General features: G+C 39.9%; 1 protein-coding gene across 4 annotated transcripts in view; it reads left to right on the forward strand.

Moving 5' to 3' along the window:
* Window positions 1-27082, forward strand: part of ZSWIM8 (zinc finger SWIM-type containing 8) — a 2719879-nt gene that overhangs the window by 2161518 nt on the left and 531279 nt on the right. For all 4 annotated transcript variants that reach the window (XM_044056095.1, XM_044056097.1, XM_044056096.1 and 1 more), the window contains exon 18: window positions 3980-4202. In XM_044056095.1, coding sequence (XP_043912030.1) covers window positions 3980-4202 — 223 coding nt within the window. The remainder of the gene's footprint in view (window positions 1-3979; window positions 4203-27082) is intronic.

Here is a 27082-nt window from a genome sequence, read left to right on the forward strand (position 1 = left end):
GAAATGTTTACGTTAGAATTAAATATGCCATGGTTAGAGGTAGAAGAGGCTCAATTTCTACCAGTTAGGATAGGAGGAGATGAGATAAAAATGGTGATGTGTAACTAATCTGCAAGAAAATCCTCAGGAGTAGATGGTATTACTGTTGAAGTTTGGAAGCTAGGAGGAAAAAAAATTATAAAGATCTGGAAGGTTTTGTTTAATAGTATTCTAAGAGGAAGAGAGGTACCAACATCCCGGAAGGTGGTAACTCTAATACCTAAAGAGGGTAAAGATCCATCAGATCCAGCTTCATATGAGCCCATTTCATTACTAAACCTTGATTATAAAGTTGTTGTTCTTCTTTTGGCTTTTCCCGGTTAGGGGTCGCCACAGCGGAACTCCGGTCCGCTAATGATTGGCAGTAGATTTTTTTACAGGTGCTGAGGTGCCAGCTCGACGCCCAACCTTCAACGAAAGCATGCCCATTCTATGCATGTCTTTCGAACGCAACTTGACCGCGGGGAGGAGTTTTATCAGTAATGGCTAAAAGAATGGTAAATGTGATGCCAAAATTGATAGAGCTGAATCAGTGTTGTTTTGTGGAGGGGAGGAAAACATTTGACAACATTAATAGAACACTGATGATTCAGTGGGAAGCAGAATATAAGAAAATACCACTGTTGGTGGTGGGGCTTGTTGCAGCCAAGCATTTGACAGAGTAAACTGGGACTTTATGAACAGAGCAACAGAAGCTTTTGCATTCTCTGATAAAAGTATAAGGTTGATTAGAAAGATATATGAAGGATCGGAGACAAAAATTAAAGTGGGTGGTGTCCTCTCTGATAATCTCTGCTTCAATAGAGGCACGAGGCAGGAGTATCCTTTAATCCCTTTGTTATTTGCATCATGTTTAGCATCTGTACCTTCCTAGGAAGCCTAGGCAAGAAATCTTATCACTTGTATATAACTTATTTGATCCCTTGTATATAACTCGTTTGTATATGTATAAAAAAAAAATAGTTCATATACTTATTTCTTCGTGATTATTCTGTTAGGGTAATCTGAATATGTTTGATTACAATCAAATTTGTACTAATATGTTTTGGAGTGAAACTTGGTTATGCTACTTTCTATTTTTGTTACCTATGTAATCCTTAATTGTTTTGTAACTGGAGCTTTTCTCCTCTGGTCTCCACTGAAAACGGGCCGCTGGCCCAGCTGGACCAACCCGGTTAACAAATGTCAATAAATAAAAAATAAATAAATATGTTTAGAACCATTGGCAAAGAAAATAAGGGCTCAAAAATTCAAGGGTATAATTGGTGTGATAGTCAGGAAAAGCTGGCTTTATTTGCAGATGGCGATTATTTTATATCTGACAAAATCAGAAACATAACAGTGTTGTTGAACATACTGAGAGAGTTTCAGATCTTTTTGGGATACAAAATTAATTAAGATAAAACAAAGACAACAGCGGTAAATTATTTACCCACATATGAATTGGTTCAGCAATATCCATATTTAAGGGGACATGATCATTTGGAGTAGGGATTAAAAATGGTTCCGGTGTGGTAGCTGAGGATATGTGGGAAGAGACTAAACAAAACATAATACAAAAACTGAGGAAATGGAAGCTGTGTTATACGGTTATCGATAGTAAGATACAAGCATTAAAAAGTTTTAGTCCATTTAGTCTTGTACACAGTCAGACATATTCTTATCAACCTGAGGAGAAATTGTGGATAGCAATTAATAAAGAGCTGAAGGACTTTATCTCGGAGTGGAAGACTGCAAGAGTCAAGTGGGATAAGCTGATTCTTCCAGTAGAACAAGGCGAACTGGGATTACCCAGTTTGAATGGGTATTTTAGAGCAACACAGTTAAGGCTTCTATACATAGCACAAGCAGAAAACTATAATTCAAACTGGAAAGAGAGGATTATGAAATGGGGGGAGCTCAAGAAACAAGGAGTGCCTGGGCTTTTGGATACAGATGTTTAAAGAGAAAAACAATCATGTAAAATATTATATTCATAAAGTAGCAGAAAGTATTTTAAAAACTAAGTCAACACAAGAATGGAGAAAGGAGATGCTGCCGATATAGATGACTGCAGTTAGGGATACAGACAATAGGCAAGAGATGGCTGGAATTTGTTGGAGAAAACTGTCAAAGGAACCAAGGTATTGGGAGCAAATAACTAGAGAGGGAAAGGTAGTAGAATGGGAAGACGCCAATAACTTATTTGGACTGCAGGTTAGAGATTTGCTTTCCCTATCAAGGATTGATATCAGAGTATAGGCAAAGAGAAAGAAATAGGGTGGTCCTAAAAGACCAGCACTGGTAAGAGTTTTTAGTATAATCTAGAACAGAAGTTGCCATTAAGAAAGGAATAATTAGTAGAGCGTATAAAATTTTGCATGATAATTATAAGAATCAATCAGAGAAGGTTAGAAAGGATTGTGAAGAACGATTGGATAAGCAACTCACAAAGAAACAGTTGTGAGATATATGTACGTCTCCCAAATATGCAACAGTGTAGACGTTTTAGGATCTTTGTTTGGAAGTGTTTATATAGGTATTTTATACCTCAAGTAAAGTCCAAATATTTTTTCATCAGGTAGACAGGAAATGTTAAAGGTGTAGTGTGGAAGAAAAAGGTAACTGGGAACATATTTTTTGGGAGTGTAATGTGTTGTCAGACTTTAAAGATTCCCTGCAGACTGCTCTGTCAGAGATGCTGGGTAAACAAATTGGTGTAACTAAGGAAATTATTTTTTAATTTATAATACAGAATCGGAATTGCCTAAGACATAGTAACGCCTTGCTGAGTCTAATTATGATGGGAACCAAAAAGCAACTACTAGAAATTGGAAATCAAAGTCTAAATCAACTGTACTAGAAATAGTGATAGTAACAGAGATAAAAACAACTGGAATTGGGATCTTTAGAAAAGGGTAGGAGCAAATTACATAGGAAAAATGGGAATTGTGGGTTAAATACATGCAGAGAAGGAAGAACGTTTAAAACTAGGCAGGACTTGAATGAGCTATGTGTAATGATTGCTTGACAATGACTGGATATATTTTAAGTGACATAATGTTTGCAGCTACAGTTGTGTTGACGTAGTTTGTAATGTATAATGTTTGCAACCAAGATTGTGTCGATATGGTTTATTTTCATTTGTGTAAATTTAAGGTTGCCTATGTCATATGTGATAATTTAATAAAGATGTTTTTGTATAAAAAAAAAAGGATCATTTTACAGCCGCTTCCATTTATTGCTGCAGTTAAGAAAAGAGTTTGGTTGTGATACTATAGTGATGCTTATAGTAGCACACCCAATAGTTTTCTTCCTGAACTGGACAGTGTTGAATGTAGCTGAAGCTACTGAGACAGTGTTGAAAGGTGTAGAATAATCAAGAAACATATAAGCTGTCAAATGGCTTAATAGAGTGAGTCTGTACATGCGTATTTAGTGGTTGCTGCCAGCAGGGCTTCTTGCTGGAATAGCCTGACGACTTTAGTAGTGATAACTCTACAGTTTTCTTTCTGTGTAGGAGGTTAGAATGTACTGTGTTAGGGTTTGTCCATATTAATTCACAAGCTCTCACAATAGCTGGGGAAAAATACATAAGGGTAGACAGTTCTTTCTTCACATTGCGTAGTGTGATAACTACCTGTGCTTTTAATTCAGTGTACCTTTTGTTAGTGGCATGGTCATGTGACTATAGTTTTGACAGATTATTAGTAGTCCCAGTGATCACATTGTATCAATTTCTGGCAGAGGAGCAAAGAGCTGTATGAGTTAACAGAAGAAAGCAATGCAGAGCAGGTTTTAGGCTGTCTTTTTATGCCACATTGTGTATGGGTTTTTGATTCATTCATTAATTCATACAGTACTTTACTTTGGAGGTGGGGGAATATACTTGGCAAGATATTCTTTGAAAATTGTCATGTGAAAGTCAAATATTTTTGATAAGCCTGTGCCAATCTCTTAGGAATGGCAAGTATTGACAGCAGCGCTCCAGAAACTACCTCTGACAGTTCTCCCACCTTGAGTCGTCGTCCTCTACGTGGCGGATGGGCTGCTGCAACCTGGGGCCGTGGACAAGACAGTGACAGCATCAGTAGCTCCTCTAGTGACTCATTGGGGTCATCCTCTTCCAGTGGCAGCCGAAGAGCCAGTGGTGGTGCCAGGGCAAAGAATGCAGATGTTGGCAGGTAAAAAGACAAGTAGTACTGTACAACTTGGAGTGCATTTTTAAGCACCCTGGCATTTAATCTAGGACCTTAGAATTTGAGTAGATGTGGCTTAAATGTGTTTGACTAACTGATGTGACTGCTGTACAACTCTTATTGGTTTCTCTTGGCCCAATGATGCACAGGGAACAGAGAGCTTCTGTCTATAGGCATAAACAAGTGGGTCAACTAGTGGCCTATGTGCTTCAGGGCAGAAAGAAAACAATCTGGCAGCTACCTGGAGGAGTCTGGGTGGAGCCGCAGTAGGATGGTGAGTATAACTGGAAGACATTGTCAGGTGTCCAGAGTCACATGCACTCTTTCTGTATTGATGTCATTTTACTGAAAGTGTGATTAGTTCATATTGAAAAATGTCTTCTGCTTTGCAGTGTGATATCATTTAGGACTCTGCCATCTTGCCATTGAACTGGGAATGAGTGGGCAGTTCAGGAGCCTAATGATTCAGGGTTAAGAAGATCAAAATAAAAGTGTAGATAAAGACTCTTACTGTGAATGCCAGAATGCTTTTTAAATTTTAGTATTTCTGAAAAGATTTTGCTGAATTTGAATTGTTTGTGAATTCTGCATGGTCATAAATATACTGTCCTTTGTCTGCATGTTTATCCCAAGACCATTTAATTTGCTGAAATATGTTTTGTGAAACACAAAATGTTTAATTGATAATGAAACTGAAAAGGGCATCACCATTAAATGCCTGCTAACAAGTGAGGTACTTGAGTTATATGCCTAGGGAATAGAAATCAGAGATACTTTGCTCAGCTTGACCATTACTATAATGCACAGGCCCCCAGCTCGATTCTGCCCAAACCCTCCCCCCACTTGATGGTTCTTTTCCACTGCTTCTACTCTTGAGATCTCTGTTGTGGGACATACGTGCTTCATGGAAAGTCCCCACATTTCACATCTGAAACGTGACTGCCTGCTTCTTGAGCTAGGATCTACGGCAACATTTAAGTATTAATTGAGATAGGAGTGTGATATGGAATACTGTTATAAATGCTTTTAGTTCAGCCCTGCTACCTGAAACATATGCAGAGGGGAATCCTTGCCTATCCCACTACTGAAAGGATGTTGGAGGTTGAGAGTGCTTAGCACTGGAATAACTAGGAAAGTAAATGAAGGGCAGAAATCTTTTTCACTCACTGTGAAGAAAATCCATCACACAGCATGCTTCATGGTCTGTTGTGTTATGTTGTCATCTTTGACTAGCAGGGGCTCAGGTTTATACCTCTCTTCAACCTGAGCAGACAGTGAGGTGCCCGTGACAGCTGCACCTCCCTTCTGTCTTATTGGGGGGTGCATGTTAAGATGTTATCCTTGCCCATCCCCAGCTCAGCCAACCATAGCACATTTCAAACTGGCCTCCTCCATAGAACTGCTTTCTTGAGTGCTATTTATTTATTTATTTATTTATTTATTTCCAGTTTGATGACCGGGGAGGTCCACTGGGCTCAGGGAGCCTGTTTTCAGTGGAGGCCCGGGGAGAAAAGCTCTGCATTACATAGTTTAGTTACAGATGCAATCATAGTAAAGTAGACACATTTACAGTTACATTTCATGTTAGAGAACAGGAATAATTCTATGGTTAAATAGTATTTAAATATTTAAGATGGCAGTAGTGACTTTATTGAAAGAGAGAGTAATGACTTAGTTCAAGTAGAGAGGAAAGGTGGAATGAGCTATTTACAATATGTACATTTATGTTAGATTAGCTTGTATTCAGAGTTAGTCAGGAGTTTAATTATTCAGGATGGAGTGGAATGATTAGTAGGCTAGGTGGGGAGAGTGCAGGTGCATTTCCAGTTAGAGGAAAGGTAGGAATGTAGCTGAGTTTTAAAGTTATCAAAGTTTTTACAAGTCCTTAGTGAGGAAGGAAAAGAATTCCATTGTTTAGCTAAGGAAAAGGATAATAGAAGCTGACTAGCAGATCTGTTGGGTTTGCGGACAGTGATTAGGTTTTGGTGAGTGGATCTTAGAGTTGGATCTAAAGAGTTCTGTCTAGGGTGTATGGTTGTAGGATGTTGGTTAGTGCAGGGCATTTAGTAGGTTGAAATATTAGTCTGTGGGCTGTAGTAATTTGGAGATAGTCTAGATGGTTGGTGAGTTCAAGCCAATTTAACAAATGAAGGGCAATGCAATGATGGGAGGAGTATTTGGCTTTGGTGGCAAATTAAGAAATTTTATTATAACAGACTTCCAGTTTGGAGGAGAGAGAGGAATATATGATGTTCATCGTGTTTCACTGTTGCAGTCATTACACTTGGGTTATCCTGCTGGCAGGCTACCCGCAGTCGGCCTGAATTCCAAAGTCCTGATCCGGCGTCGGTTGCTGCCGCCTCTTCCCTGACGTCAGTGCGCCAGAAATATATAAGATGCAGCCAACGCCATTTTCTTCAGTTTTTCTTGCCATGCGGTGCCCAAAGCAAAAGCAGTTCGCAAGTGCCAGTCGGCCGACTCCTTTCGAAATTGAATTTCAGAACCGAAGTCTTCAAAAAAGCTAAGTACCCCTTTGGGGAAACTTTTTCTTGCTCCAGACCAATGTCATTAAAAATTAACAATTGTATTTCTTATGGGAAGCAAATACCTCATAAGGATTTTCACTCTTACTGTATTCCTTGCCTAGGCCCTGACCACGATGTTGCTAGTTGTCGGTTTTGTGCTAGATTCAACAAACGCACTATTAAGCGTCTGTTTGATTTTGCTTTACATTATTTTGGCCGAAGGTTTAAGTACATAATGCCGTCGGAACAACCGACGACCAGAATTCATAAAAAAACTCAGACAAAGAAAAGGACAGGCATCCGAGGTCCAAAACCGATGACGAAGCCTCTTCTAGGCCAGTCGCTGGTTCGCCGGTTCTCAGTGAGGCACTTTCGCAGCCCCTGACACCATCTACCTCAGAGCCACAGGCCACTTCCGACTCCCACTTGGAGACAGTTAGGCCTCTGGAAACTCAAGGTATTGGGCCTATGGAAACTATTCCCTCTGATGAGTCCGGAGCTGCTGAGCAGGCATCGGCTTCTGAGGGTGTCTTCAGACCTTCACAGCTTACCATAAAGTCCGCTTCAGCAGCTAAAGCAAAGGCTAAAACACCATTAAAGACAAAGAAACAAGTACAGCATTCTACTGGACAGTCATCCATGCCAAAGAAACAGATGTTCAAGATGGCCGAGGGCCTAATTACTTTGATCAGGGGTTCCCATCCCCCTCCTGATAAAAGGCCTAGGCAAGACACTGACTATGACTTCTCTGACCAGATTGCTATTTCCTCTGATCCCTCTTCAGAACAGGGATATTCTCTTCCTCCCTATGAGGAATCTGATGCTGAAGAATCTATCCCTTCAGCCTCTCCTCCTAATGATTATTCTTTTGGGGAAACCCTGCACACCATGAGAGAGCATTTCCATTGGGAGAGCCAGGATTATTCAGAATCCAAGAAAAGGCTCAGAGATTTTCTTTTACTGCCTCAGCACAGGCCCCTTGCTATTCCACCTGTACTAGATATTGTTGATGATGTTTTTTCTGAATCCAGTTTGTCTCCAGATTCTTTACCCCCTGCACCAGTCAAGCCAGATAGATACTACAGGGTTCCAGACTCTCATAAATTTCTGTATAAAAACCCTGCTGCTGACCCAGAAACAATTTTTCAGAGTCCCAAAGGGGTCAAGGCTTCCACTGCAAAAAAACCTGTTCCCTCTGATAGGGATTCTAGAGCACTGTATAGATGGGGGAAGAAAGTTTACACTTCTGCTACTTTAGCTGTAAGGGCTTTAAACTGCCAGTTTCACATGCTTAAATACCAACAATATCTAATGTCTTTGCTAAAACAGAAAATGCTTACAAGCTCAGAAGGTCCTGACAATAAGGAAATGCAGGATTTATTTCATGCAGCTGAACAAGTAGGAAAACATACTCTGCAATGTGGCTTTGAATCATTAGAGGCTTCTTGCAGAGCCGCAGTTACAGGCTCTGTCATTCGAAGGCATGCTTGGTTAAAAGAACAAAGTTTACCTGATCATGTTAAAGCAAAATTATTGGATGCTGCATTACAGCATGATACTTTGTTTGGTGTTAAGGCAGAAGAGGTGTTAAAGAAAATGGAGGATAAAGCAAAATCAATGCAGACAGAAAGGATTTCTTACAGGTACAGCCACCTAAATTTAGCAGGAACTGGCCTTCTAAAAATTGGTCCTTTCCAGTGTCAGACAGGCCACAAAGAGGCAGATACAGACACCCAAGAGGCAGAGCTCAGCCCCAAGGCTCATACAGACCTAAACAATGGGATGCTGCAGCCCCCAAAGGCGGAGAAGACAAATCACAACCTTATAGGGAACCGTCTCAATGACTTCCCTCTACTAAAGTCAAGCACTTATTTTTTGACAACACCCTTAGGGGGAAAACTAGCACTCTTCTCACAAAATTGGCACGTGATCACCCAGGACAAATGGGTACTGAATATTGTTTATCAGGGTTACAAGTTCCACTTTCACACCCTGCCAAGGTCAAAAGGTATGCCAGACCTTCCACAAAACCAATGGGCAGAGGCACAAAAACAAATTTCTGCTCTCATGGACATGAGAGCTATTGAAAAAGTACCACAGCAAGAACAGGGGCAAGGCTTTTATTCAAGACTTTTCTTCGTACCCAGAAAGGACAAAGCCTGGAGACCAATACTTGACCTGTCAATTCTAAATACTTTCCTGGATGTTCCAAAATTCAAAATGTTGACACTACAGCAACTTCTACCCATGCTGGGCAAGAAGGTTTGGCTAGTTACTTTGGACCTCAAAGAGGCTTACCTGCATGTCTCAATCAGACAATATTGCAGAAGATACCTCAGATTCATAGCTGGCTCAATGCATTACCAATTCTATGCACAGCCCTTTGGCTTATCTACTGTGCCCAGGGTCTTCACAAAATGCCTGGCACCAGTAATTGCATTTTGCAGACAAAAAGGAATTCAAATATATCCCTACTTGGATGACTGCCTTATTCAAGCAGAGAGCAAGGACATTCTACTAAGGCATCTGGCATTTGTAAAAAGATTACTAATTTGCCTAGGGTACACAGTAAACAAAAAGAAATCAAAACTAGTGCCCTCTCAAGAGATAATATTCCTGGGTGCAAGCTTAAATACAACTGCCCAGATGGCTTAACTCACGCCAGACAAACAAAGGCAACTGACTCATTACTTTCAAATGATGGCAACAAAGACCCAGCTACCTGCAAGAAAAATTCTGCAGGCTTTGGGCTTCATGGCATCCTGCATTCTGCTAATTCCATATGCAAGACTGCATATGAGGAAGCTACAATGGTATCTAAAAAGTGTTTGGACTCAACATTGCCACAGCCTGGAAACAATAATAAATCTTATTCTCTGCCTGCAACAGGAGTTTTGATGGTGGGCACTGGCCTGTCACCACAACAAGGGACAGCCTTTCACTTTACCCACAGCCAGGCAGACGATAACAGATGCATTGGATTATGCCTGGGGGACACACACATGGCAAAAAATGTATTCAGGGCACGTGGCCCGCGGACAAAATGTATCTTCACATCAATCAAAAAGAGATGCTAGCTGTACAGAATGCCCTGACAGCCTTCAAGGATCTACTACACCCAGGACAACTATTACTAAAGACGGACAATACTACAGTTATGTGGTACATAAACAAGCAAGGGGGCACACATTCCTACCCCCTCTGCAGGCAAACCATGACTTTGTGGAACACAGTACTGACCTACCAAGTACATCTACAGGCGCAATTCCTGCCAGGAAAGAAAATACTCTGGCAGACGAACTAAGCAGAAACCTCATGGACCCTCACGAGTGGAAACTAAATCCACAGGTCTTCAGCTTGATAACAAGGAAATGGGGATGCCCGGACATAGATCTTTTTGCCTCCCCTCACAACTGCCAGCTACAGAAATTCTGCACAAGGACTTATCACTCACAAGCATGGAAAGTGGATGCTCTATCATTCAGTTGGAAAACACTGACAGTTTATGCCTTTCCACCACTACCTCTTCTTCCCAAGGTACTCCTAAAAGTCAAACAAGGGAAGCCAAAAATTATTCTGATTGCCCCAGACTGGCCACGCCAGCACTGGTACCCAATCCTAAAGAGCTTGTCTCAAGGACCAGCCTGGACTTTACCTCAAATTCCTCATCTTCTGACTCAGCAAAACAACCAGCTGCTGCACAGCCAATTCAGAACATTAAATCTGGTTGCATGGCAGATAATATAGCCACTCAGAACACACCTCTCTCTAAAGCTGTTATGTATGTTATTTTGGAAGCCAGCAGACCCAGCACCAGGAAATCTTATGCAGATAAATGGAAGAGATTCTGTGCTTGGAACCAGGCTCAAGGACTTGAACCACTTGTTCCAAATATCCCTCAGATTTTGCAATACTTAACTGAGATGTGGACAAAGGCCTATCCTTCTCATCAATTAAGATCCATGCCTCAGCCATTTCAGTTCATTACAATACAGAACCTCCTATTTTCTCTCATCCACTGCTAAGACAGTACCTCAGAGGGGCAAAAAACATAAGACCCCCAAGGAGAGCACTGATACCTACATGGGGCCTCAACTTTGTTTTGGAAAAGCTCACACTGCCTCCTTTTGAGCCAGCCAATACGGCTGATATAAAATTCTTGTCATGGAAAACTGCTCTGCTCCTGGCAATAACTTCAGCAAGAAGAGTCTCAGAGTTACAGGCATTAATGGCAGTGGAACCTTTTATCATTTTTCATCCGGACAGGGTTTCTCTAAGGACAAACCCAACATTTATGCCAAAGGTAGTATCCAGTGTGGCTCTTAACCAAACCATTCATTTACCAACATTTTATCCAAATCCCCAGAATAAAGGGGAGAAACTTCTGCACTCTTTGGACATACACAGGCAGCTACGCTTCTACTTGGACAAAACAATAGCTTTCAGAAAAACTGAGCAACTGTTTGTAGCATATGCTGCAGGATCACAAGGAAAGGCTATCTCAAAGCAGACTATTTCAAAGTGGATAGGACACTGTATTCATTTCTGCTATGCACAGCATGGCAAGTCATTGCCTAAGAATATTAGGCCACATTCTACCAGGGCAGTAGCCACTTCAGCCTTTCTCAGAGGACTACCAGCCAAGGATATTTTGGAGGCTGCAACTTGGAGTTCAGTACACACCTTTACCAAGCATTATCACTTATCTCTTTATTCTAAATCTAGAGCAGGCTTTGCCACTGCAGTTCTGCAGGGCCTCATAGCCACTCCTAATCCTATTTAGACCCAGCCGCCCTACCTCAGCTTTGGGATTCAACCCAAGTGAAATGACTGCAACAGTGAAACACGAACATAGTACAGTTGTGTACCTACCATACATGTAGATGTTCGAGTGTATTCACTGTTGCAGTCCAGGTTACCCACCCTCCATCCCCCTTTATTTGCTGGGACTTATCTATACTTCTCTATCCTATACAACCTATGTGATGTATTTGCTTGTAGAGGAAGGTATTGGTTTTTATTTTACTGTATGTTTTTATAAGCAATATGTATTGCCTACCTTCTTGGGGACACCTGACATCTGGGACAAGAAAAACTGAAGAAAATGGCGTCGGCTGCATCTTATATACCCCTGGCGCACTGACATCAGGGAAGAAGCGACAGCAACCGACGCCGGGCCAGGACTTTGGAATTCAGGCCGAATGCGGGTAGCCTGCCAGCAGGATAACCCAAGTGTAATGACTGCAACAGTGAATACACTCGAACATCTACATTTATGGTAGGTACACAACTGTACTTTTGTTATTAGAGGAGCGCCATACATTAGTGAGGGGAGTAGATAGGTGATGGCGAGAGTTTGTCTTGTGGAAGGAGAGAGAAAGTGGATGTTTCTATATAGCATGCCATGTTTTATATGCATTTTCTTAATGTTTTGCTGGATGTGAGTATCAAATTTTAGGTCTTCAATAGTTACCCCAAGTAGTTTAGTGAAGGGAACAACCTCTATAGTAGTTGTTATGGCTAATAATTTTGAATGAGTTTTTATCAAGAGGGAAGGCTTTTGAGGGAGAGAATAGTGTTTTGGATTTCTTGGCATTTAGAGAAAGGTGGTTTTGGAGCATCCAGTTCTCAGTGGTAGAGAAGGCAGTTTGAGTCATTGTTTGGAGCTCAGGGAGGTTAGAGGCAGAGCAGACTAATCTACATATTGTACGATTTTGGTGTTGAGTATGGCTGTGTGGAAATCGTTGATAAAGATGTTAAACAGCATTGGACCAAGTATGGATCCCTGGGGTACCCCATTGGGGGTAGGAAGGAAGATTGAGGTGCCTTTTCCCCATTTCACAGCTTGAGATATGTCAGAGAGGTAGCTTGAGAACCAGGATAAGGTATTCTGAGAGAGATTAAGGTTAGAAAGATGGTTCAGGAGATGGGTGTGGGAGACTGTATTGAATGCATTGGACAGATCTAGTAGCACTGTTGATACTATTTTTCCAGAATCATGGGCAAGATTAACTGTATCTAAGAAGGAGAGAAGGGCAGTGATAGTACTATGACTAGGTCGAAAGCAGTGTTGGGTTGGAGTGATTAGTTTGTGGTTGGTTAGGAATGGCATAAGCTGAAGGTGGATGCATTTTTCCAGAGGTTTTGAGATTGGGGAGAGGATAGCTATGGGGCGTTAGTTAGAGCTACTATTGTTTTTGCCTCCTTTATGGAGAGGTAGAATAAAGGCTGCATGCCACAATGTGGGCACATAAGATTCCTGTATGGTTCTGTTGATCAAGATGCTAATGGGGAGAGCGATTCCATCTGCGGCAGTTTTTAGGAAGAAAGATGGGATATTGTCAGGGACATTGGCGCATGGTTTTAGTTGAATAATTTTTTTTATGTAGGAGGTTGAGATGGGTTTAAGTTCAAATATTGGAGGAGGATTGTGGGGGTAGTGGGTGGTGTAGGGGCTAGGGAAGATTGGAGTAGTTGAGGGGAAGGGTTGTTGTTTGGGAAGGCCTTGGTCAGTTTTGCTATGGATTTGGTAAAGAAGGAGTTGAACAGAGAGGCTGTCAGGATCAGATTTGCTGGTGTCAGGGCAGGGGTTGTTTTTGGTACCTGGATTGAGAAGTGAGTTAATGGAATTCCAGAAATGTTTGGGATTTTATGAGTGGTTAGACTGGTGTTTGATAAAGTAGGACTTTGTCTCTCTGATAATTTGTTTTTTTAACAAAGTTGCGGAGTTGTTTATATTTAAGAAGAGTTTCTAGCTGCTTGTTTTGATGGTATAGTTTCCAGGATTTATCTCTTTGTTGCATAAGTCTTTTGGTATCTTTGGTTAGCCATGGGGCGGTATTGGTTTTTATTCTTTTTGTTCTTGGTGGAGCTAGGGAGTTGAGGGCAGTTAAGAAGGTTGAGTTGAAAAATTCTACGGCATTGTCTATAGGAAGAGTTTTTAAAGAGTTCCAGTTTGTTTTAGGGAGTTAGAGAAAGTTGTGGGGTTGAAGTTTGTAAGGTTACATGTGTGAATATATTAGTGTAGGTGAGGAGAGGAGTGGGCTGCTCAGTGGATGAAAGCTGGCAGGTGGTCCCCTAAAGAGTCGGGTAGGATGCCTGAGTTTAAGACTTTATTAGGATGGGTGACTAGGATCCAGTCTAGTGTGGTACCTATGGGGTTTGTTTTGTTGGGTCTAGTAATGGAGTTAGTTGGGTAAAGTTGAATAGATTGATGGATATGGTGGGATTAGAGTTATTGATTTTATTCCAATCTATGTTTATATCACCTAGTATGAAGGTCTCTAGCTTAATATTGGTTGAGATCCATAGGAGAATTTCTTCAAGTGTTGTGGTATTGTGGAGATGTAGAAGGCCATGATACAAATGATTTTATGGTTGTTCATTTTTAGTAGGCATATGACTAGTTCTGTATTATTTAATGGAGGAATTGGATTAGGGTAGAGAGTAATGGATAGTAGGTTAGAGTAGATTAAGGCTACCCCACCATCTTTTCTATTTAATGGGTCATGTCTGAGGGCTTGGAATCCAGGGGGAAGGATCAGAATCGGAGGTTTTAGCCAAGTTTCTGAAATGGCTACGGTGTCAGGTAGGTTGTGGTTTAGCCACGCATGAAAGTGGGCTACTTTATTTCTTAGACTCTGAGCATTGATGGTGAAGAGTTTGAGGTATTTAAGTTGGTTGTATTGCTTGTGACAGGGAGATTGGGATTAGAGGAAGTATTTGGTCTAGGGTTTGGGTGTATGTCCCATGCTAAGCAGAGGTAGTTGAGGAAAGGTAGTAGTAGTTTTAATTTGGTCTTTAATTGTTGTGGAGAGAAAAGTATTAGTTTAGGTATCTGCTATTTTATTGATGGGGGAAATCTTTTATTCTGAAGTAGTAGAGTGGGTTGGGTGAACTAAAGAGGTGGATATGGTGTGGAAGTGCATTTTAGTGGGATGAGGATGGAGGTTGGGAATAGGGGTGTAGGACAGGAAGGAGGGGGGTTGGTTATAGGAGTAGGAGGTAGCATGGTATAAAGGGAGTAAGAATAATATGCTGATGGATGGGATGAGAAGGGTTTGTAGTAGACGACATGGCATGGTAGAGGGGTGTAGGTTTGTGGTAGAAGATGTGGCGTGGTAGAGGGGTGTATGTGTGTATTAGCAGTATATAAGGAGTTAGGCAGATTGTATGTGTGTGTAGTAGGAGTGGATTTAGATGGTTATAGAAACTTTGAAGCATGGGGTTGGAGTGGTTGTGATTGGCGGGTGGAAATACAAAGGGGAGGGGGTAAAGTATGAAGATGATTGGTTGGGTGGGAGAGGGAGGGGTTAGGAGTTGAAATAAAAGTAGGAGTAGTGGGGGAGGGTAGAAATGGGGGCAGGGTAGGGTAGCAGAGTGAGCCAGAAGGGCGAACAGAGCGGGAAGAGCCGGTGAGAAGGTGGCTGGCGAAAACCAATCAGCCAGCTGTAGCTGGAACGAGGGAACTTAGCGGAACTACAGGAACAGCAGTTGCCTTTTGGAACAAGGACACTTCTCCCCAGGTTCAGCAGACCTCAGTGACCTAGAATGGGAAGTATCCAGTAGTTTCTGTCATGCCAGGGTCCAATGAAGATATTGGCATTATGCCATCATTGGGCCCAATACATGTTTCCTTTGTCCCTATGCCACCTATTACAGCTGCACCCATGGCCTGACTCATGGATGTCGTGAGCTCAGTGCCACATGAGGACATGCTGAAGCTTATTATAGCAACAGATGAAGTTCTCTTAACTATTCATAGGTTCATAGATGTGTACTAGGCTAATGGCCCTGGAGCCTTTACAAGCCTAGCCCATAGGATTACCCTGGCATCGTGCCACCCGACCTTAGTTCCCAGTGCCTGTGTCGAGTAGAGCCACTGGAGTGATCCCCAGGATGAATTCTTTATTTCTCATTCACTCATCAAGATTTCTCTTGTAGAGGGGCAGTGAGGCGCTCCGCTTGACGTATATGGGCAGTCTATTCTATAGCATGGGCAGTCTCTGGGTTATGAGGTTGAGGTCTCTGGAGCATGTAGTGCGGAGGGATTGGGATTTCTTTAGATACAGCATTTCTAACAGAGCTGGGTTAGACATGGCTTTGTAAGTCAAGCAGAGATCACCTCTAAGTAGGCAATATGAGACAGAGAATAGTTAGAGTTTTTTGAGTCTGTCCATATAGGACCAGTGTTTAAGGCCTAGGATCCACTCTTTGAAGTACTTTTGTGTCATCTGCATCTTAGCAGAAATCAGAAGATCCAGAATCCATTACTTGGAGACATAAATAGGTAATGAAAGTACCCCCTTCCCCAACTGCTCTGTGTTGATTGAGTTCTCCTTTGTTAAAACTATCAAGCTGATTAAGTCAAGTGGCTCCTATTCCATCATCCCATCAGTGACTGATTCAGTAGGTAAGAGAGAAGAAGGAGTTGTGGCTCATCACTCCCATGGACCTTATCATTAATGTCATATGTGCATCTTGAAAACATCCCAAACTACTTTCTCAGCTCTTGAGAAGGGTGATTCTTTCATGTCCCTGGCAGACTGGCATACTAAGGCGTATACCCTTGTGATCTCTCTTACAGTTAGCATTCTCTCCTCTCTTGTCCTTTTCTTTTTCCTCTCCAAACATCTTTGTTAAATTTTCACATATGACAGAGGCAGGCTTACATTTATATACATGAAAAACATACAAAGTGATACCACTTTAGTTGCAGATATTTTACATCACAGACACCATTGAAACAACTGTAGTTGGAAAACATTATACATTACTTATAAACCATCCAGTCATTGTCAGTTAAGTATTATATGGCTCATTCAAATCCTGCCTCTTAAGCCTCATTCCTGCTCTGCATATATTGTACCCATAATTCCTATTTCTTTCCTATGCAGTTTGCTGCTTCCCTTTTCTAAAGATCCCATTTCCAGTTGTTTTATCTCTGTTCACTACGTCTAATAAAGTTGGTCTAGACTTTGATTTCCATTTTTTAGTATTTGTTTTTTAGCACCATAATTAGACTCAGCAAGGCTTTATTTATATCTAAGCAATTCCGATTCTGTAGCATTACTCAAAAAAAAAGTCATCTTCCCAGTCAGTCCAGTCTGCTCACCCAGGATCTCCAACAGAGCAGTCTGCAGGGAATCCCTAAAGTATGCCAGCTCATTACACTCCCAAAAAATATGTTCCCAGCTGCCTCTTTCCTTGCCTGTCACACCTCCAACATTTGCTAGCCACCTGAGGAAAAATTCTTTGGAGATTACTTGAGGTATAAAAATACATGTGTAAACACTTCCAGGCAAAGATTCCAAGTCTTCTAGACATTGTTGCATATTTGGGAGATATACATATATCCCCCCATTACCTCTTTGTGAATTTCTTATCCAGTCTCTCTTCCTAATCCTTTCTAAGCTCCTCTGATTGATTCTTATAATTGTCATGCAATACTTTATAAACTTTACTAATTTATTCCTTTTTTAACAGCAACACCTGTTCCATATTCTATTAAAAACTCGACTAGTGCTGGTCTTTCATTTAGGAGCCCCTATTTCTTTCTCTTTGACTATACTCTGATATCAATCCTTGATAGGGAAGGGAATCTGTAACCTACAGTCCAAATAAATTCTCGCCGTCATCCCATTTTATCATCTTTCTCTCTAGTTATTTACTCCCAATACCTTGGTTCCTTTGTCAGTTTTCTCTAATAAATTCCAGCCCCCTCTTGCCAGTTTTCTCCAATAAATTCCAGCCCCCTCTTGCCTATTACCTGTATCCCTGACCACAGTCATCTCTATCAGCCAAAATCTCTTTTGTCCATTCTCATGCTGGTTTGTTTCTTAGAATATTCCGTGCTATTTTATGAATATAAAACTTTGTATGATTTTGGTTGTTCTTAACAGTCTGCAGACAAAATCTCAACTTCTTATTTCTTGAGCTTCCTCCCTGTGACAGCTTCATTCCTTTCCAATTTTAATTATTGTTTTCTGCTTGTGCTGTCTATAAGAGCCTTAACTGTGTTGCTGTAAAATACCCCCTCAAATTAGGTAATCCTAGTCTGCCTTGTTCTATTGGTAGAATTAGCTTATCCCACTTGACCCTTGCTGTCTTCCCTTCCCAGATCAAACCCTTCAACTCTTTTTAATTGGTATCCACAACTTCTCCAACAGTTGATAAGTATGCTTGATCTGTGTATAAGACTAAAGGGACTAAAACATTTTAATGGCTTGTATCTTAGTATCCATATCCACATAACAAAACTTCCAGTTTCTCAATTTTTGTATTATCTTCTGTTTAGTCTCTTTCTGCATATCCTTAGCTGTCACCACAGAGTCATTTCTAATCCATACTTCTAAATACTTAATTTTAACATGTCCTCATAGATATTGTTGGACCAGTTTGTGTGTGGATGCATAATTTACCGCTATTGTTTTTGTTTTAGCTTCATTCATTTTGTATCCTGAGAAGATGTGAAACTGTCTTAAACTGTTCCACAACACTGTAATGTCCCTTTCTGGTTTTGTCATGTATAAAGTAATATCATCTGTAAATAGAGCCAACTTTTCTTGACTACCATACCATATTATATCCTTGAATTTCTGAGTCCCTTATTTTCTTTGTCAGTGGTTTTAAATATATTGCAAACAACAAAGGGGAAAGCGGACTACCCTGCCTGGTTCCTCTACTCAAGTGGAAATTATCAGAGAGGACCCCACCCACTATTCTTCTAAACAACCTTATAATTGTATCGGGAAAACCAAATGCTTCCATTGCCCTGCTCATGAAGTCCCACTCTACCCTGTCAAATGCTTTCTCTGCATCAAGACCCACCAATAAAAGTAGTACTTTCTTACATCCTACTTGTGTCTGGATCACCAGTATTTTGTTAATGTTGTCAAATCTGTGCCTCCCCTCCACAAAACCATACATCTATATCTATCAATTTTGGTATCACTTTTGCCATTCATCTAGGCATTATAGACATGAACACGTTATAATCATGGTTTAATATTGAAATGGGCCTGTATGAAGCTGGATCCGGATCTTTGCCCTCTTTAGGTATTACCATTACCACTGCCTTCTTCCAGGATGCTGGTACTTCTCTTAAAATACTGTTAAACAAAACCTTCCAGATCTTTATTATTTTTTTCCCTCCTAACATCCAAACTGCTACAGGAATACCATCTATTCCCAAGGACTTTCCTGTAGATTTATTATACATAGCCATTTTTATCTCATCCCTTCCTATCTTAACTGTTAGTAATTGAGCCTCATCCACCTCTGACTTTGGCATATTTAATTCTTCCATTAACATTTCAATTTGTACCTTTTCTTGATTTCCATATTTCTCTGCTTTATACAAATTTTCATAACATTTCAGAAATATTTCTAATACATCTACAGAGAATCTTGTTATCTTCCTTGTTATAGGCTCCCTAAGCTTGGTGACTGCCCTTCACACTTTCTGTTGCTTGAGTTGTGCTAAAAGTGTTTGTGCTTTAGAATTATGATCAAAAAACAGTTGCTTAACAGCAATCTTTCTAAACTCATGCATATTATTGAGGTAATCTTTTATTTTCTGTTTAGCATTCTGCAGTTGCTCCTTTTGTGTTCTGAGAGATTCTCCCTATTTTGCAATACTTTAACATTTGTGAATACCTCTAAATAATTATTGTTACTATTTAACCATATCTCCCTTTCTTTTATTTCCAACGTAGTTTTAAACTCCAGTTTAATTTTATCCCACTCCTTAGGTATGTTTTCAGAAGATATTTCTATCTTCTCTAGTAGCTCCTGAATGAATTCCACAACCCATTCCTTAAATTCTTCACTTTTTAACCAATAGATAGGAAAGCGCCAGTGTCTCATTTTTATTTCATTACCTTGCATTTTTATTTTAGTTATTATTGGTGCATGATCTGAAATGGTTATTGGGTGCGTTTCAAGACCTTCAGTTAAATGCACATGTTCCTGTGAGAGAGAAATTTTATCTAGCGTAGCCCAATTTTTGTGTCTCTGTGAGTAATATGTAAATTCACTCCAAACTGCTAGTACTGAATTTACATCTTCCATGCCAAACATTTTCATAAATTTCTTCAAAAATCTACCTTCCTTTGTTATATTTTCCCTTCTAGGCCCCCCCAGACACATCTTCACTGTTGCAAACCAAATTCCAGTCTCCACCTATAAGTAATATTCTTTGCTGAAAGCTGATTATGTCTCCCAGAATTTTCTTAAGCTCCATTATAGCAGTTTTAGGAGGGATGTAAATGCATGCCAGTGTAATCCTTCCTAGCCAGTAGCCCCTTAGTACTGTGTATCTTCCATTATTATATATTTTCCCTCTTCTATCACTGTTGGAGCTCCTGTTGCAATTAATTTAAGTACTTCTCTTTTCATTTGCCCCAGATATTCCACTGAATAACCATCCTGAAAACCTTTCTTTATCAAAGTCACACGTTCAGTTCTTTCCAGGTGTCTTTCCCTGTGGCATAGCTATTTGCACACTCCATTTTTTTAAATATAGTTCACTACTTTCTTTTTTATATTTATCTGTAAGACCATTCAGATTGAAAGACATTACAGATAGCATCACTTTCTTGTACAGTTATTTTTACCACCTTTTGTATATAACTGCTCTTTTGCTAAATGTCTAGTTCCAACTTTTATGTTACATGTATATGCTGTTCGCCAGGTTGGTCTTTTATACAGTTATTTCATGTCATATTTATTTGCGCCTATGTCACATCTTACATAACTTTTTGTTTTTTTGAAAGCCCTCAAACAGAACGAACAACCGCCCCTCAAAAAAAGCCTTAAAACCTATGAACTTAGCAATAACACAAAACCATGTCCATCTTCAGATATTGAAGTTTTTGCTTCCTAATAAGAACATAAGTTCTAAGTTGATAGCTACACAGACAGGCTAAAGTTAACCAAAAATAACGGTTAGTCATGCTAAGACACATTGTACAGCTTGTGCTATTAGTAAGTGCTATTTGATTTTGTATTTCTTTCAAAACTCTCCCAGTTGAGAAAACACTTGAATGCTTTCAGTAAACACTTTCTCCAAGCCATTTCTCTTTATCAAATTGTCTTCTAGTGACATGCAAACCAGACACAAAACTGCTAAGGGTACATTTTTGTCAAAAAAAAGCCTTACAGTATTCAGTATTCTGTTTCATTTACATGCTTTGTTATAAACTTGTTACTGGATAATGCCTAAGGCTTTTACTCCGTCATTTCCCTGTGCAAGCCTAGGAAAAAGCACACTGATTTTTTTTTGTCATACTCAACCAGACCCTTCCAATCTCCCTTATCTCTTCCTCTAATTTTTTTCATTGCAGTGCCTACATTTCTCAAAACTGAATAAAGAAAAAGAGAGCATAAGGGTGAACAAGAAAAAAACAAAAGCACTAGTTTATATTAGTATCCCCATTGCAGTTAAAAAGTGGGAGAACTTTACTTCGAGTCTAACTGGTTTTCTGTTATCTTTAAAGCTGTTACACCTGGGAAAACTCCTGATTGTTTTCAGGGAATATTGTGTCCTTGTCAATTTCTTTGTTCTGTTTTCTTTTCCCTCAGCCAATCCCCTTCCACCAGACTGTCTCCAGTTTCTCTTTATCACATTGTCTCCATGGAGGCATAAAGACCAGCTGCAGAAATGCTACTTAGTATACATATTTGCAAGTGAAAAAGAAAGCCTTACAATATTCAATATTCTTTTTCATTTACTTGCTATCTGTCTTAAACCAAAGGTCATTAATCAGTCATTTCCCCATGCAGGATTGAAAATAAACCACATTAATTTGAACTATGTCAAGCCCCCTTAAACCAGCTCCCTTTTTTCTTTTTTTTTTCATTACATTGCCTATGTTTCTCAAAGCTACACAAGAAGAAAAAGAGAAGAGGGGAGAAAAATAAAAACAACACCTGTTTACAATACCCACTACACCCAAAAATAGCATGCAAAGAAAACCATGCAACACAGATGCAGCACATTTAAGAAAAGAAACTATTTTCTTTATTTACAGTTAGCATTCTCTCCTCTCTTCCCCTCCCCAAAGCATTTTCCAAACATTAATGAAGTAAAGTAGGGCATATACTTTAGAGTCCCCCACTCAGGAAATACATTTTGAAAAAGTTCATTATTTCCAGAGTTTCTTGTGCTGTCATATTTCACAAATATAATTATTGAAATTGTAATCCCACATTAAGTTACTGATTTTACTACTGTTTATCACCATCCCTCAGATCCTGTCTCTACTTCATTTCCAAAGTGCTTTTGATTCTTCTAGTCAACTCTCATGCTCCCTTCCTTCTCTCCAACATTTTCCATTGAAATACTGGAAAAGGTTTCACAGATGCAGTCTCTCTATGGTCTTTATTAGTAGAGGAACAAAAAGCCAAATCTCCTTCTGTTTCACAGCTCAGTTTTTGTTGGACAAACTTTTGTATTTCCTCCTTAGTATGCACTTCATCAAAAATGTTGTCCCTGCAGGGAAGAATACATTGAAGATAGCTGGATACAGCAGTTTGAATCTTCTTCCATTTGTTCCAGCCTTTTGTTGTTTGTGTTGCTGTACTCTGTCAGTGTTCTGTTTATTTTGAGCAGGTCTGTATGCAATTACCTTGTATCATCCTGTAGATTATTGGAAGAAATGTCTGAAGGTTGCATTACATTTTGCTGAACAGCTGCAGAACTCTTCATAGTCAGTGTTTCTTCCTCACTTTTTGTAGCTGATTTTTGCCAGCTCATCTGTATTTCTTTATTCCTGGCATCCAGGCAGTGTACTTAATAGCCAGTTACTTAAATTTACCCACACAAGTCTATTGGTATTCCCTGCTGAGTTTCTCTTTTCACACTGGGAGAGCTAGAAACAAGCTGTTACTCAGTGTGCAGCCATCTTGGAACTCCAAGAGGATGCTCTTCTTTGTTGTGTTTGGGATTACCCTGTCCAGGTTTCATTCCTTCCTAATGGATCGGCTGCTGGGAAATAATTTTCAGCTATCCCTGAATATGGGTTCAAACTGCTCAGGACCTTGTGTTTTCCTCAGTGAGCTACATGTAATTCAGTATAAGCATATCTTCACTGACACTGCATCATGGGCATCAGGCTCTGAAATGTTCCTGCTGTTGATGGCATGGCTAAGGTTGTCTTCTGTTAAGAAGAGCTCCAGTAGGCCATGCTGATTTCTCCTTTATTGCTCCATCTGGTCTTCCTACCACCACTACTGGGCTGAATGACTTCATAAACCCAGGCTGCAGCCAAAGGTGGTGTGTGGGAAGTGGATACTGGTCTTCAGGGTTCATGCTAACCTGGCGGGGGGAGTCATCATTAATAACTTGTGTATTATTGATATAGTTACAGACAGTCACAACTTGGAGCTAATGGTACAAGCCCAAACTGTAACACTTAGAGAGGGCAGTGCGGCTACCACACCTTAGAAACTAGGCCAAGAGTTCTACTTATGGCTTTTATCGACTGATTAAGTGAAACATTTTCATTTTAAGCTGGGACCTCGCTGATTTCAGCAGTCACATCCAGTGTTCATGATTGTCTTCATTTAGAGCATTGTTGCTGTAGACTTTTGGTTTTACAACTTCATTCATACATCCCATTAATTTGCAACATGAGTTCACCTAAATAAATATCAATGAACAAAGTAATATTACATTAAGACATTCCATTATTGTGTGCATGCATGTACAGTTTCCATAACTCTGTTCTTTACTCTTGCACATTAGACATATTTGCTGTTCAGTTCCTACTGGAATCATGTCAGTAGATGGATACCTTTTCCTCTTGACAACAAAAACTCTGAAAATGTTTCACTGAAAGCTCTTTTGGTGAAACTCTATGCAAATCTTTTTTTGCTTAGTGGCAAGCTCCCCTGCACATCCCCTTCCAAACTTAAATATACCTACTGAGGTCACACAGCAGTGGAGTTGGTTAAAGTGCTTTAAGAGAAACATTTTCACTAAAATGGTAGTTGCTGAAACTGACAAGCTCCCTTCCTACCACCCTACTTATTTTACTCATTTGTTTGAGCTTTGCTTTACATCTGTTGTTCCCAAATGCACTGTTTAGTTTTTATAAAAGTATTTATTAAATCACAACTAAAGCAGTGACACAGGTACACATACATTAATATAAAAGAAAACAAAACCATGCTACTTTTTTCATGCACTATACATACTTCCTCTTTAACAGATGTCAGTCACTGCAAAATTTCATAAATTGTTCAATTCCTTCATTCCGTTAAACCTCACTCCTGTTTGTGAACATTCTGAATGTATTGTTCCCACAGATTCAGTTTACTTCTGTGTAGACAGTGGGCTTACTGTACGTCAGTATCCTGATTGGAGAAAGACCATTCACCAGGGTATTAATGTGCAAGTAATGCCCACTGAAAAATAAGTCCAGTGCTTCACGGCAGCATGTCAAGCTGCAGTGGAGTTCAGACTGAGAAAACAGAATGTCAGCCATTTTTTACACTCGCAAAGCAGTGCTTTTGCTGTTTAGCGAATGTAAAATATAAAAAAAAAAAAAAGACAAAAAGGTGTGTGTGTTGTCTGTGTTTGAGTGTGTGTGAATTTCAGTGAAGGTGAGAGCGAGTGACCCGTTATTTTACACTTGCGAAGCAGCATTTTTGCTATTTAGCGAGTGTAAAATAAAAAAAAGAAAAAAATTTAAATAAAGCATGTGTGCAAGAGTATATGCTTGTATGACAGTGAGAGAGAGAGAGAGCAATCGAGCGAAACAGTGCGTGTTTATTTTTGTCTGCATGTGTGTGTGAATGCATGCATGAAAGCAGAGAGACTGTGTATGTGCGTGTGCCCGCGAGAGAGATAAAGCGAGAGTGATGTGTGAGTGAATGCATGCATGTAAGCAGAGGAGACTGGGTGTGAGAGAGCGCGAGACTGAATGTGTGTATGAAAGCAGCTTGAGACTGTGAGAGATTGAGAAAAGGGCGTGAGACCGATCTCGTGTGAGTGAATGTGTGTATGAAAGCAGAGGAAGACTGCGTATATGTTTGTGTGTGAAAGCAGAAGAGACTGTTTATGGGAGAGAGAATGGGCTGTATGTAAAATTGTTGTGTTTCACTTGCTTATTATTTTTTTAAGCACTATAGTATTTTTTTTTTATATATATATGTTTGATGTAAAATGCTTCCTCCAACACCATTAACATATACTACAACAAGTTTGAAACAGTAGGCAGAGGAACTATTATATAACAAATAATATAGTACTTAACAAAATAAATAAGCAAGTAAAACACAGCAATTGGAGACGCAGCCTGCAGTGTCGGGCCTCATAACACCCCTGGGTGGGTGTTAATTGGCGTTTATATCACGTTATCGAAAGACGAAAATAGGGAACGCTATTTCATCGGCCCCAAAACATCTAAACATGAAAATATCGAACATTCAGAACAGCTCATTTTTTTCCCATGGAAAAAATGCACTGCTCCGAAACACATACACACAACACAAGCACATCAAACAAACAGCAACCACACACACACATTTAAATTCCTACATCTAACGCTACACTAAACTAAACATACATTACTATCTACCTACTTACCTTAACCCAAACCCTAACCCTAAGGTCCGTCCCTATCATACACTCACCTAACCTGCGCCCTAACCCTAACTCATTTAAACCATCCCTAACCCTAAAGTGCAAACAATTGCACACTTACCTGAACCCAACCTGTAACTTTCCACCACAGCGCTAAAAATAGCGAAGCCACAGAAACGGCCAACCTAATTCTTTCCCGAGGAAAGAATTTGTTGTTTTTCAGCTTCGCTATTCTTAGCGTTCACTGAATAGTGTTCGATATCACCACATTCAAAGTTTTAATACTTCAATGTTTTGATATAGACCCGTTAATTGCACATAACACACACCCTGTCAGGCATTTTTGCTTGCGTAATTTGCTATTTCCTTTTTGTAAGGCTCTAATTCTTTTATCTCCTTTACAGTATTCTGTACTCCAGTTAAATTTGGTTCAGATTATGATTTCCATTTTCTAATCATTGCTTTTTTTGGCAGAAGTAGTATTAAACATAGCTTAGGGTGTTACTGTATGTAGACAATTTAGAACCTATATCCTAGCTCAAAAGAACCCACGGTGGTGGTGCTGTGGTAGCGTTGTCACCTCACAGTAAGACGCTGTCCGGTTCGATTCTCAGCTAGAGCGTCTTCTGCGTGGAGACATGCGTGAATGAGCGTACCTTCATTGAAGGTTGTGCGTCAGGGCTGGTAACTTGGCACTTAAAAATCAACTATCAGTCATTAGCGGACCGGAGTTCCGCTGTGGCAACCCCTAACCGGGAAAAGCCGAAAGACACAACAACAACAACAACAACATCCTAGCTCAAAAGAAGCCTTTCCTTAGTTAACAGTGATTTTGCTCCCCCAACATTTCTGACAAAACACATTCAAGGGAATTTTTTAAATCTGTCAACTCATTACAATTCCAGAACACTTTTTCACTTTACTCTCTCACACCTCCAGCATTTGGTATTATGTACCTGAGGAAAAATTCTGTACCTTCTGGACTTTGTTGCATACTTGGTAGCCATACATATGTCTTCCCATTGTTTCTTTGTAAATCTCCTTTCCAGTCTGTCTTCCCAATCTTTTCTAACCCCCTTTGATTGATTTTTTGTAGTTGTCATGCAATATTTTATATGCTGTACTGAAGTGAGTAAAAATTCTACCAGAGCTGGTCTTTCATTTAACCCTCCCCAGTCCCATCCTTAAATGTCTTTTAAGAAAGTAAACAACTGTTAAAAGTTAGTCTTGAACTGGTAATAATGATTTGCTTCTGCGGATCACTTATGCACAATCACTAGTGAAACTACATTTATTTTTGGAGCCAAGTTTGCATTTTTGCATTACTTGTATGAAACCTGTAAGGTAATATAGTTCTTTACTTCTTGCTAAGTATTATTCAAAATCAGCAATTGAAGGCTAGTAAGCTTGACTTGCTTGGGTGGCAGTTAATGAAAATGTTTAAATAAATTCAACATTTGCATTTATTTAGTGCACACATGCTTAATTACCTGGAATTTATTTGACATTTGTAGTTAATTTTAGTAAAGAACACAACTTTGAGATGTAACCAGGACCTCACATTCATGGGTTTGTGCACTGTTTAGCCTGTACATGGTGTTCTTTAACAGAGGTAAGGAGGATGTGCATCGCCTATAACTTCTTAGTTCATTCTTGTATCTCTTGCAGTTTGAATGTTTTCTTTGCCTGTATCGTTTAGAAAGTTTCCTTGTATGATGCTTAAAATTGTAGTCAAGGAGTGCTACTTAGGT

This window comes from Protopterus annectens, chromosome 14.part0 (genome assembly GCF_019279795.1).
Source record: "Protopterus annectens isolate FY-2018-M chromosome 14.part0, PAN1.0, whole genome shotgun sequence".
In the NCBI taxonomy this organism is placed as follows: Eukaryota; Metazoa; Chordata; order Ceratodontiformes; family Protopteridae; genus Protopterus; species Protopterus annectens.